Source organism: Phalaenopsis equestris, unplaced genomic scaffold (assembly GCF_001263595.1).
Source record: "Phalaenopsis equestris unplaced genomic scaffold, ASM126359v1 Scaffold000770, whole genome shotgun sequence".
NCBI classification, from domain to species: domain Eukaryota; kingdom Viridiplantae; phylum Streptophyta; class Magnoliopsida; order Asparagales; family Orchidaceae; genus Phalaenopsis; species Phalaenopsis equestris.
Window position 1 is genome coordinate 256,543 of NW_018165210.1, and position 14,253 is coordinate 270,795.

Sequence of the window (14,253 nt, forward strand, 5' to 3'; positions counted from 1 at the left end):
ACAGTTTCCTGCATCGAATGTAAAACAGAAAGGCTTCATATATGTTCCAAACCGAAATAGATGTTTTCAACAAGGAATTCCAAAGCTAGATTTGTACAATACATGATCAATACAGTATCCTGAACCTCACTTTTTAAAGAAATAACTATTTGCTAACATAATAAAAGATTGCTTCAGAAAATAATAGAATAAAAGAGTTGAAGTTGTAATATGTGCTTAAAATCAAGCTCTCCAACCATCAACTAGCAGATATCCCCCAGCTTTTCTGTTTTACATTCGATGCATTTTTGTTGTTGAGTCAATGAGGTGCTTTATATTGAGGGCAAACATTGTTGAGTCAATGAGATGTTTTTTTGTTGTCGAGCCAATGAGGTGCTTTATATATTTATATGTATGAAAAATCATCAAAATTGTGTAGTCACATATATAAAGTCTCTCTATGATAAATATCAATTGCCTCAAACTTCTGTAGTAAACTATGACTGCGGTAACATATATGAAGCCTCTCTGTGGTATACATTTTCTGTGAGAAACATCAGTTGGATCATTTCTACCTATTATATAGACTGCTTATGTATGATATCATTTTCTATGGCTGTTATGGTATGGTTATGTATGGAATCATTTTCTATGTTTCTGGATTTTGGGTTGAAGCATTTGAAACATTTCTATGACTGCTATTTGATGTACAACATTCGGATTTACCTGAGAAATTGAGCGAAGTATATGTACAAATTTCGGATTTATCTGCTGCAGATAAATCTAATTATTGTTGGTACATATATTATAGCTTTCACATATTGTTTCGGATTTACCTGCTGCATCTACACTTTCTGTAATACATTTGAGTTTCGAATTACCTGTTGCATCATTTGGGTGTTATGCATCCCTGTATATGTTCGATTTATTTGTGTGCTTCAAGCTACATGCTGTTTTGCAAATATGTTCGAATATATGGATTAATAGACCAAATGCTACTATATGGATTTTTGTCCTATTCAATTTTTTCCTTAATACTAAATTGTACTGATTTTATTAAGATAACAGTGGAGCAGTTTGGACGGTCACAGAAATTTTTTGCCGGTTGCCTTTATAGTTCGGTAAGTATACTTTCTATATTTCCTCAATTTTTTGACTGATCTATTCTATTTTTAATAACTGCAGGACGATGAGTTCCAGATATTCAGGAAAGTCTGAGAAAATAATATGTCGGTGTGGACTACCGTCCTTGCTACTCACGTCACGCCAGACATAGATATTCAGGAAAGTCTGAGAAAGTAATATGTCGGTGTGGACTGCCGTCCTTGCTACTCACGTCACGCCAGACACATAGCTTAGAGAGACAGTTTTACAGGTGCCCGCGGTGGGCACAACGACAGGAGGACTGCAGTTTCTTCAGGAGGGCCGATAGAGGGGCTGTTTGGTCTGTTTCTATGATATCCCAGCTGGACACTGCTACTCAGAGTTCCTCGATCTCAAAATTTCAAAACATCGCATCTGGTTCAAGTGTTTTTTCTACTGCGTCCCAGTCGGATAAGGTTCGCTCAGGATTATGGAGTATCAGAGCCGAGCAGCATGAGCCGTGATATGCTGCTACATTTTAATGTCAACATTATAATTTTTTTCCTTATCATTTTAACGTGTTATTTTTTCTCTTCTTTTGGGTCTCATTATACTGTATATTAGTATGTGAATGTGCATTTTATATTTGGTATGCGTAAATTTGCTTTTTTGATGTGATCAGATATATTTGAGTTATATAAATGTAACACCACTTTTTTGTATTCTCTTCTCTTAACATTTGATCTCTAATTTTATTGAGAAATAACAAATTCTGCTACACACATTATTAATTCAACTAAAAAAAATTGCAAATAAGCGGTTTACAAAAAACACAAACCAAATAGCTAAATAAGTTATTTAGAACAGGGGGACAATAATAATTTTTTCAGAATCAGCTGTTTTTCAAACGCACAAACCAAACATCCAGACAACTTATCCGGCTCAGCTGCTTATCAGCAGATTATCAGGATAAGCTGTGATTATCAGGATAAGCTGGATAAGCTGTTTATCAGCAGAAACTGGATAAGCTGCAACTGCCCCAAACGGACCCTTAAAAACTCGGTTTTCACATACGCGGCTCCACCGCGAGAAACAAACATGGAGGCGGCGTTTTCAAAACACCGCCGCACCTATAAACTGCCTACCTATAAACTGCCCCAAACGGGCCCTTAGTTCAAGGATCGAGTCATCTTCTTGGTAATTCAACCTATAAACTGCCCCAAACGGGCCCTTAGTTAGTTCAAGGATCGAGTCATCTTCTTGGTAATTCAAAATTCTAAAGTTGAGTTATCACCCTCAGCTCATAAGCTTAAATGTGATGTCATGCCAATTCAATGAACTCTAATATTTGGCATGCAAACATGATGGTTTCGTTAGTTCAAGGATCGAGTCATCTCTTTGCTAATTCAAAGTTCTAAAGTTGAGTTAGCACCCTCTGCTCATAATCTTAATGGGTTATAATGTCATGTCAATTCAATGAACTCTAATAGTCTTGGTGGCAACACACTTAAATGATTCTGTAAGGACAATATTTGAGCCGGCCTTTTCTAGTTTCTACAAGCCCAATATTAATGGATGAAAAATTTCAGCTCAGTAGTCTAAAGCTCAAGCTGTCATGTCAATTTAACAAAGCTTAGTAATCCAACTCGACACATTTATAATAATTTGGAAGGTCTGAGGATCTAATACCTTTTTTGTTAATTATTGGCTCCCCTAGCTCGTATACACAAGGTTTGAAAGTTTCTGTGGTTGAGTCGACGTAAGTATGTTATGTTTTAGCGCACAAAAGAGTTAAACTGAATCCCATACATATTGAAGTCAAAATCAAATTATTCATGTATTGAGTTGACTTCAATTAACAGTTGACATCATAGTTCAGGGTTTAACCTATTTCTAGAATGTATTGTGCTATTGCCTCACAATTTCATTGGAGTTAATTATATTTATTAAAGATAACAAAATGAAAAAGGAACAAAAACTCATATTTAACCCTAAATGCTACCCCCATGCATTGTATGTACCACAACAAAATTTTTGTACCTGCAATAATATTCTTGACTCATCCACTTCTCCCACATCTCTCTTCATCGAGCAATGACTCCACACATAACCAAATTCATAAAACATTAGTTCTTGCAATTTTGTTTACATCGAGCATAACCACGCATAACCAAATTCACCCATATCTTAAGAATGTTATGGAATTACAACGAGCTTCTATTTCTTAGAGATGCCCTTGGCCTTATTTCAAGCTCACACGAGTTATATTCTATATCCCTTTTTTCTTGGTCTTTGTTCTCTCAATGTCACCTCTTTATTTTTTATCATTGATCTTTTTTATGTTTCACTTATTTATATATTTTTTGTTATTTTTTGTCTCTCTTGCTATTAGGCATGCAAAATTGCCCTTACATAGGCTAGGTAGACCTCCAATTGATGGCTTATCGCCATTTAGTTCATGCAACTGTCTTTTCCCCTTTGCTTTGTCATCCCTCAACTCCTTTGTGCTCAAACACAGGAATAATTCTGGTTTTTATGCCCTTAACGACTCCCTCATGCACAAGTGTAAATGAACCATCAAAGAACCATTTATCTTTTGTTTGGTTAAAGAGGAGGTCCCATTCTGTCAATCACTGGTCTCAGGATTTGAAGGCCACAACCCCCTGCAATCTATCTTTGATCTTGATATAGGGAGTGTTTTTTTTGCTAGCTACTATGCATGAGCGAAAGTTTGGCAGTCACTAATTTCTATGTTATGATTGTCATCATAGCTGTTGATCAGTGCAAAGTTCATTGATACATTTGATCTTTGTGACTAGTCAATGGAGAAGAAATGTGTTTCACCGGTTTTCCCTGACAAATTGTGAGTATGCAAGAAATTAGGAACATAAAAAAATTTTAAAAAAATGAAATTACTAAAATAACCTAGGTGAACAATTCATTGGTTTGGATGAACAGGAAGCCTCCTTTTGTCCATATCTGGTCCGATCGGGTTCAAAGACCACCCTATGCTAGTCTTTGGTTTGACACAGGGTTTGTATTCTCTCCATTGATCTTTTGGTTTTGATATGGGAGTGATGTCTTCCTCAGTATGATTGTGTTGGATTGAAACTCAATGGTACATTGAATTGCACGTGATTTGTGTTACTCACCGTAATAAAATAAAAATCCTCACCATCAATGGAGAAGTAATTGATGATGAAAATGTACAAGTTTTGCTCTCCGATAGTGATGGAAAAGATGAGATGAAAAAAACTTTGCACATAATTTGGAGAGATTCATCACACAACCTGGATCTAGAAAGCATCGAATTGCCCGCAAATAATATCATTCAATATTCACAGTTGTAAATATTCATTTTGGATCCTTATTTTATAGAAATTGATTAAAAATTCATACATTTAAATGAAATTTAATAATGCCCCATCCAACAAACTTTAAATTTAAACATATTCTAAAATAAAAGTCATAACAGTTAATAAAGTACTTTAAATTAAAGAAATTACCATTAACATAGATAGTCATTAAAAGACTTGAAAGTATGGTTGGTTCATACCTTTTTTTTGGCTTGATTAGACTTCTAAGAATGACCTTATTGCCGCTTGTGCTTTTGTTGACTATTTTTATCTCTGCTACATCTAGCTTTATTGTTTATTTGAGGATGGATGATCTTTTTTCTTATCTTTTATTTAATGAAAAAATTCAAAATGGAGAACATGCAGAAAAGCACATCGTCCTTTTCTTCGAATGTAAGTTGACTCCAAGTCTCTCTCTCTCTCTCTTTATATGCACACACAAGAAAAGAGAAATAGATTATTATTTTTCCTATCATACAGAGTATGATCATTTTTCTTATGAATTATTTTTGTGCTACAGGTTTGTGTAATATTCAAGCTTAAGATGCTCCATTAATCTTGGAATAGGACATGAAATTTACTTGGGGTGCTAGTTTGATCATTTTTTATATTTATTTAATCATTCTCAAGCATGTGAAAAAAAGTGGATGATTAGCGACATAAAACCCACTCATAATTCTTATCAATTCAAATTATGAACTAACTGTAAGCATGATCAACAAATATCCCATCATTTAATTCATACTATTTAGATATGAGCACCACACATTGAAACTGATAGCTATCCTTTTATGCAATTGAAGTCATTGTTTGAGAGAATTTTGATACATATAATTGGATGACCAAATGATCTTGAAATCGTTTGGAATCTTGCATCATACTAGTTTCTATGATGTATCAATCACATCCCTTACTACTTGTTTGGTATCTTTTTTTTTTTTGGGTTTTTTTTTATAATGGTTTAGAAAATAAGTTTGTTTTTGGGTATTTTTTTTTATAATGGTTTAGAAAATAAGTTTGTTTAGTGCATTTTTAAAATTTTTTATTTATTTATTTTTAAAAATAAAATAACTTATTTTTAAAAACATTTAGAGCAACATTTAGATGTTTTTAAAAACAACCATGTCCACCAATTTTTTTTTAATTACATATGAAAACAACAACAAAAACAAATCCTTTATCCCACTTAGTGGGGTCGGCTGCATGAATCCTTTTTCTCCAGTGCGTCCTATTTAGTGTCATATTTTTATTTAATTCTAATATTTAATTCGTGTCATATTTTTATTTAATTCTAATATTTCAAGATCATTTTTTATCCAATATATGCCTGAGACTTCCTAGGTCTACCTCTAATTTTCTTAACATAAGTCGAATCTAAAACATCTACTCTTCTAATCGGATCATCAGATGCTCAACTTTTAATGTGAGCAAATCATCTACGACGACTCTCTCCGTCATTGGAGCTACACCAACCCTATCACGGATATAATCATTTTGCATTTTGTCTGTAAGTGTAAGGCCACTCATCTACCTAATCATTCTCATTTCGCCAACACTTAACTTAGTTTTATTACAAATGAAAACATAAATAAAAAAAAATAGAAATAAAAATGAAAAACAAAAGTCATCCTAAACTGCTCGTTAGTATTTTATCCTATTATTTGAGTTATGCTGTATTCTTGCTGCAGAGTTTCGTGTTGGTGTTTATGGTGATTGTTGCAGTTAGTAGTTTTTTTTGCACAACAGACAAACTTTCTGGGGTTTGTTTTGTTTCATGATTTTTTGTTTCACTTGCCGAACAAAGAATGGATTATTGAACTTGAGTCTTGCAAATGCTGTCAGATGGCCATCGACTCTCTAATGTTTTTCAGACATTTTTACCTGATGCTTAGCTCCCTTTAAGGCTATATTTGCTCATTTTGTGTGCTTCCCAGAATAATATCGGAACCCTGATTTTAGGCTGGAAGAAGTTATTGAGATGGCTATTGGTCCTTCAATTTTTGTTGACTAGCAGATGTTTTGACCTGATGCTTACTTCCTTAAAAAGTGAAATATACCTTTCCATACATAGTTTTATGACAACAAATTGTTATAAGTGTAAATATCAAATTTTGCATGTTAGATATGTAAATATACTAGAATTGTGTGGTTTGAATATAATTTTCTCTTAATTCTTGAGCCATAGTCCCAAAGATGGGTGCACTCGCATGATAAACTGAAACAATTGTAGCTCATATCTTTATTTTTTTCCTGCATTTCAAATTTATATTTTGCTCATTGTATTTTAGCAATAAATTAAAGAATTAGTTACGCGTTTTCTAACAATTTATTATCTAATGATGGATAAGAATCTGATTAAAAACTATTTTTACGTGATTTCAAATGATTCATCACTGCTTCAACATCTTTTTTTTTTTTTTGTAAATTTTTATCCTGATTCTAATTCTAATACTCTTTTTTTAAACTTTATTGCAGATATACGATATCTTTCAGCTTCTTCCTCCTAAAATCCAGGTTGGAGTTTTCTCTGCCACCATGCCACCAGAAGCCCTTGAGATCACCCGCAAATTCATGAATAAACCTGTCAGGATTCTTGTGAAAAGAGATGAACTCACCCTGGAAGGTATCAAACAGTTTTATGTCAATATTGGCAAGGAGGAGTGGAAACTGGAGACCCTCTGCGATCTCTATGAAACCCTAGCCATCACCCAGAGTGTGATCTTTGTGAACACCCGTCGCAAGGTTGATTGGCTCACTGACAAACTAAGGAGCAGCGATCACACAGTCTCAGCCACACACGGAGACATGGATCAGAATTCTCGTGATATCATCATGCGTGAATTCCGATCCGGTTCCTCTCGAGTTCTCATAACAACCGATCTTCTCGCTCGTGGCATCGATGTGCAGCAGGTTTCCCTTGTGATAAACTACGATCTGCCGACCCAGCCGGAGAATTATCTCCATCGCATCGGACGAAGCGGACGGTTTGGGAGGAAGGGCGTTGCAATAAACTTCGTCACCCAGGACGATGAGAGGATGCTTTATGATATCCAGAAGTTCTACAATGTGGTGATAGAAGAACTGCCATCAAATGTTGCAGATCTCATATAAATTGGAGGTGCAACCTTATTTGTTTTATGATTTATATGTTGTTCTCTGCAAATTTTAATATTTGTTTGATTGAGCAAGTGAGGATTGGGGTCATTGGTCTTAGTTTTGGTTAGAGCAAAATATTATTGTACCTGGTTTTTTGGCCTTTACATTTTGCAATTATTTCTAGGTGTTGCTGCTTTTGTCATGCTGTCTGACACAGTTATTATGGATCAGTTTATGTTGTTTAAAACCTTTTTTTTGTTTATCCACACTTCTATGATCATCTGGCAGGTTTTTACTGTCTTTAACTTTGATATTGATTCTGTATTTTAAGCCTTTTTTTTAATTGCTGTATAGCTCTCAAATTGATTCTATATTGGGATAATTAAATAACTAAGATTTGAACTTTTACTTACAAAATTGGAACCCAGGTGATTTTCTTGCATCACCACATGATGCATTTATGCTTGCTATGATAAAAAAATTCTCAAAAATTGAGAATTTGATAGAAATGAAAAATATGAGTTGAGATTCTATCGTGAAATTTGATGTTTGTATGAAAATTTGAAAAATTAATGCTAGATTTATAAATAACAATGTTTGGAGTGTTATGTATGTAATTGACCCTTCTATATTTTCTTTGATTGACATGATGTCTTTTAATGCTTTAGATGGAATCTAGTAGCATCCTATTAATTGAATTAGTCTTGGATTTAAATTTTAAATTAAGTCAAATGCCAACAAATAAAAAGATTAAATTCATGCTTTATTAAATGAAATTTAATTGTGTTCAATCTCTAAGTCTTGTGTTCCGTTTCCTTTACAATATAAATCTGGATTTAATAAATTAGATTGTGAGACGGATTGAGAATTTTATTCAGTTGTTGTGCGCGAGGTTTGTCTCCATCGAAGTAGTGATTGGATTTGATAAATTCTATTTAATATAAATATATATTGCACCCAAACATGGCCTTAGTTAGTTTCATGAGAAAAATAAGTTGGCCTCCAAAGGCATACTATAGGTTTAAGGTTTGCAAGTAACAAGTATTTTACTAAGGATATTTGGATAAGTATGGACACCTTAAGGGGGATTTTTTCTTATTATGCTTTCAAGCTTCAAAAAATTGGACTAAAGTTTCTTATAGTAGAAAGTTTGGAGCTTCTCATTTTATAATGCTCTCTTTTCACTAGAGATCTATTGTCATTCATGGATATATAATATAGAATTTAACATCATCAATGTGTAATGAGCATGAATCTTTCAAAAATTAAAGAGGACTAGTAAAACATTATAATGAAAGTAGCCCATAGAGTTAATAGAGATCTCTATCAACATGGAGAACTAGGAATTAGTACTAAGATAGTCTTTGAGAAGATAGGGTCAAGAAGATGTTCCAAGGAATAATAGAGTAGATTTCAAGAATTACTCCCATGAGGCAATTATTAAAGTTATGCAATTAATCATAAAGAAGAGGAAATTTTAGTATAAGAGCTCTGCCCTCTAGTTCAATGGTTGATAAAACTTACTAATCAATTTTGAAGAAAGATTCATCTCCCATGCCTCGTCGAGCAAAAAGGTGTCTATTGAGAATGTCTTCTCTTTGAAAACTTTAGAGGTGAAGCTTTATGTTGAGTTTAAGATCCCCCTTGATTTATATATAGGAAGAATTTACCCACTAGATCATGTCACATATTTGGAGTTAGTTGTTTCATTATTGAATATTAAGATATTGTAAAAATATAGTTTATTTCTTACAATCATTAAAGTCAACATTATGATTTCTCGCCTCTCACTCACAATAAGATTATTGTTCGTCAAGTTTAATGGAATGTTTTTAGCAAATTCACTAATGAATAGTAACCTTTTTAAGAATTCACAATCCTTATGGAAGATAAAGCAAAAGCTAGATTAATCACTTAAATAAAAATACCGAAAAGAGATGTTGATGGTGGAAGAGTTACTACAATTACTAACATCTCAAATATCTAATTTTGGAACTCATAAAAGTGAGAAAGTTGATGGAATATTTCATATTAGTTCTAAGTGGAAGTCCTGATGAGGAACTTTTGGAGGAGTCAAGGAGGTAACCCATCCCCGCACAAGCTATTCACATAGTTGGAGAGTATCCAACATTCTAGATTGATCTAAAGAAGCTTAATGTAGGCTTAGAATTTTCTATGGAAAATCTTGGAAATGGTATAAAGGTTTATCAATTATAGTTTTGGAGTTGGTGGATTTATGCCAAGTGAATTCGGTCGGTGAAAGAGAGGCAAATCCAAAATTAGGTTAGATTTAACCAAGAAAGGTTAATTTTGGATTTTGACTTAATTAATTTAAACTTTTCAAATGATATGGCTTGATGATTAAGGACAAAGGATAAGGGATTTCATTAGTTGATTTTTGAAGCACTTCATAAATTTTCATGAGGTTTATGATGGTTTGAATTAGGATGGAGTTAACCATGTTTTATGGATTGTGTTTTAACATACATCCTTAAATAATATTTATGGCATAATTTTTAAACTAAGGTTTGAAAACTATTGTATTTGATAAGTGCACAATTCTACAAAGAGTAGCACTATAACTTTGTCTGTTACAACAACAAGATGCCTTACTTTCTATTTGGAGAGCTTATTTCTTTTTTAATATGTCGTGATGTGGTGCTCATGGCATATGACAAACTATTTTGCTCTATCTTGAGAACTTATTCCTTCAAATTCAAAGCATTGTGGCTCCCATGGGTAGCATCAACCATGGCATTCTGCTCTTTGTTTAGAGCATGTATAGTTCTGAGGGCCCTGATATCTCAAGACCATGGATTTATGAAATGTTGACTGGGTTATGTCTACTGGTTTCAAAAACTCTTTTTTTTTTTAGCTATTAATATTATTTAAGTCCATTCATATTACTTTGGTACAACATTTCATGTCATTTTGTAGGCTTGTTTAGGGGCTACTACCCACGGTTATACAATAATTCATCATCTAATATGTGAATCAATTTAGCTTAAAACATGAGGTTCTCCTATTGAAATGATGATACTATCCTTTGATATGTCTTATTAAAATATTCCAGAATACAACCAAAATTATTTTAATAAGGAGTTATTTTTGGAACCCCATAAGATATAACTAACTATTAGATCACGTTCCTTTGGAAGTACTCATGGGTCTCAAATAAAAGTAAATTTAATTCTTTGGTTATAAGAGGTATTTTTTGTGGATTTGTTTGGGACTACTTGATATAGCTTTTTTGGGACCTTCATTTCTGACAATCACATGAAAATCATCTTACAAGAATTTTTCATACACTATTTATTTGTTCACACCTTTTGTTATTTTCCCTCTCTCACTCTTTCTCGAGCCCCATTTGCATCTATAACTTCTTGCACTTCCATTTCTTCTTTCATACATCAAGTATATGGAATTGGAAAGAATTTTGTATGAAGACGATAGAATGACTTTGAAAAAAAATCGGACATATATGCAAGTAAGCACATGAATGAACAAAAAGAGGGGCAAATAGAGAGATCTACTTCAATAGTGTGGCCTCCGAAAATTTGCTGCCTCGGTCCCTCTTGAAAATGAATTGATGAGAGAGTTTACTTGAGGTTTCAGGTCTAATTTTCAGAAGGCAGATGAAATTGTAGATAATACACTGCCCAGAGATTTCTCCCTTATTTGGTGAGGATTAAGATATGGGTTCCAGGGTTCCCATAGGTGCAAGACTCTATGACTAATTACCCCTCTCGATAACGGGATAACACTTCGATTAAGGATAGCCATTAAGGCACATTAGATAGTAACAACAACTTAGGTTTTGTGTTGCAAAATTTGATTGAATTTTAGATTGTAGAAGTTTACTAGTTTATGTTTTAAAATATATAATTGAGGGAATGATAGACGAACTCAACCAAGATCTCGTAATACTGGTTCTGTCATCCCGAGTTATCATGAACTCAAGTCTACTTAGTCAGAGGATGTAGTCGACCCAACCTGACTGAAAGATCTTTGTTAGTAGACATGGATTGATTCGTCCAGTGGAACCTTTATAGACCTATGGTGAAGTTTATCTCAGAAGACTACTTTGAGTCGACCTAGCTAATGAAGGATTTATTGTTCTATCAATTATACCCAATAATTCACGTCTTAAAGAACTAAGAGTCATTAAAGAACATACGACCAACATCAATGATCATAATTTATTGGTGTCATTTGACGATAACCGCCTGGTCAAAGGGCTCGAGTCTTATTTGTTTTATTTTTTTATTAATATTATTTTGTGGAGCCGACTGGAGGGCAACATTCTTACTAGCGTTTGATTTGGGAGAGAATTTAGTAGTATATATGATGTGACGTTGACTTTATGTAAGCATAGGTCCATCATAAATTTGTCGCACTCAATAAATTGGTGTGGAGGGTAGATGAAGTTTGTTTTTTTAGTATTTAGTGAATTCAAATTTTAAATTTTTATTATTTCATCTTTTTTGTATTTTTGTTAGGATTTTATCAATTTTTATCAGAATTGAACCTTGCCAACTTTGTATCGTTCTTGCAAGGGGATTAAGTTTAGGAATTGGCACATTATTGAATATGAACCTTGTCAATTATGCCTGGAGAGGATCTGGTTGAAAAATTGAGATAATTGAATTTCAAATAGGCTATGAGCTTCGAAGCTTGATTTTAAAAGTGAACCTCTCTAATTGAAATCTTCTATTAACTAGGTCATTATCGGGGATTTTGATCATTTGATTTGAACGTTATTAACCACGCCTTCTTATAGAGGATTGAGTCTAGAAATTATAAGAGTTAACTTTCAAATAGACGTTGGAATTTGATACTTAATTTTGAAAGTTAGCCCTCCAAAATGAAATTTTATATCAAATCGGTCATCATTGAGAATTTTTTTAATTTGATCATTGTCTAGCCTGTCTAGCTTATAGAGAATCGGGTTCATGAATTACATGAATTAAATTTCAAATAAACATTGAACTTTGAAGCTTCATTTTCAAAGTGAACCTCTCCGGTTGAAATCTTCTATCAACTTAGTTATCATCGAGGAATTTGATTCTTATTAACTCTGCTCTGTTTACAGTTGATCGGGCTCATCAATTGTATCGATTGAACTTCAAATAAATTTTGGTCTTTGAAGCTTAGTTTTGAAAGTTAATCCCTTAGGTTGAAATTTTCTATCAACTCTACCATCACCAAGGAATTTGAGTAGATTGATTTGAACATTGTCGGCATTGCCCTGCTCATAGAGGATCGAGTTCATGATTTGTATGAATTAAATTTCAAATAAACTTTAGAATTTGAAGCTTAATTTTGAAAGTTAACCTCTTCAATTGAAATTTTTTATCAACCCGACTATCATCTAGAAATTTAAATATACTAATTTTATTCTTGTCGAATTTGCTCTACATACAAAGGATTGAATGCTAAATTTATAATCATTTAAATTTAAATTGTTTTTGAAGCTTAATTTTGAAAATTGACCCATCTGATTGAAATTTACTATCAACTCGACCATCATCAGAAATTTTATTAATTTGAATATTTTTTAATATGTTCTACTTATATAAAATTGGGTTCATGAATTGTGTGAATTGAATTTCAAATAAAAATTGGATTTTAAAGCTTAATTTTGAAAGTTAACTCCGATTGAAAATTTAACTCGATGATCATCGAGAAATTTGAACATTGTCAACTCAGCTATGCTTACAATAGAATGGGTTCTAAATTTATAATAATTGAATTTTTAAGTAAAATTTGAAGCTTAATTTTGAAAATTGACCCCTACGATCAAATCTTTTATCAACCCAACCATCATCAGTGAATTGATTATTTAAATGTTGTCAACTCTGTAGTGTTTGTATTGGATTGATTTCAGACTTGATAATTCTATGTGAATATAGGGACATTTCTTATATAAACCAATATTTAATCATTAGTCAGTCATGTCAACTTCAATTCCTACATATAGGGATCACACCATGTAGAAAACATCCAGTTTCGTCAACTCCAGCCCTTCTTAGGAGAAGAATTGGACCTGATTACTGGAACTTACAACCTTACCCTATAGATAAGAAAACTTGTTGGCAGGGTGCGTAATCTGAATTTGAATTTTTGGATTTTTAGAATAATTTTGAAATCTTCAAAGTAATTAAATATTTTCTATTCACTTGCATGCTTCTCGGAGTCGGGAGAAATGTATCTATTAGGAATTTAGCACATTTTTTACAATAATATATTTAATATTCAAGTTAATTTATGCCCGCGCAACACTCTCAGATCGTATGATCATGTTTTAAACAACGGGTCAGAGCACAAGCAAGCTTTTCAAATTTTATTGCTTTAGAATTTTTAATTTCGTCGGTCGATTGTTCCGAATAAAAAAAACTATTTTGCTTTCACGAGCGAGTTGCTAGATTCATCACAGGTTGCATTCATGCTCGTGGGTGAGCTATGAATTTTGTCATTGTGGTCAAAATTGGTATATAGCTATCAAGTTTGAAGATGAGAGATAGAATCAAATACATATATAAAAAATATAATTGATAAGAACCAAATACATACATATAGTTATACAACACTTTATCTTTGACTATTCTTTTTTCGATGTGATACTAAAGAACTGAGTGTAAATATGAAAGATTTGATGTGGGATATGTGAAATTTGGATTATATTGTCTTATAATTGAGTCGTGGATGCTTGCATTTGCTCTTTTAATATATTTCATTT

General features: G+C 32.9%; 1 protein-coding gene across 2 annotated transcripts in view; it reads left to right on the forward strand.

Annotated features, from left to right (window-relative positions):
* LOC110031122 (eukaryotic initiation factor 4A-6) overlaps window positions 1-7,794 on the forward strand; it is a 17,287-nt gene extending 9,493 nt beyond the window's left edge. For both annotated transcript variants that reach the window (XM_020734185.1, XM_020734186.1), the window contains exon 5: window positions 6,894-7,794. In XM_020734185.1, the coding sequence (XP_020589844.1) occupies window positions 6,894-7,529 (636 nt within the window). In that variant the 3' untranslated portion in view covers window positions 7,530-7,794. The remainder of the gene's footprint in view (window positions 1-6,893) is intronic.
* Window positions 7,795-14,253: the final 6,459 nt, after the last annotated feature.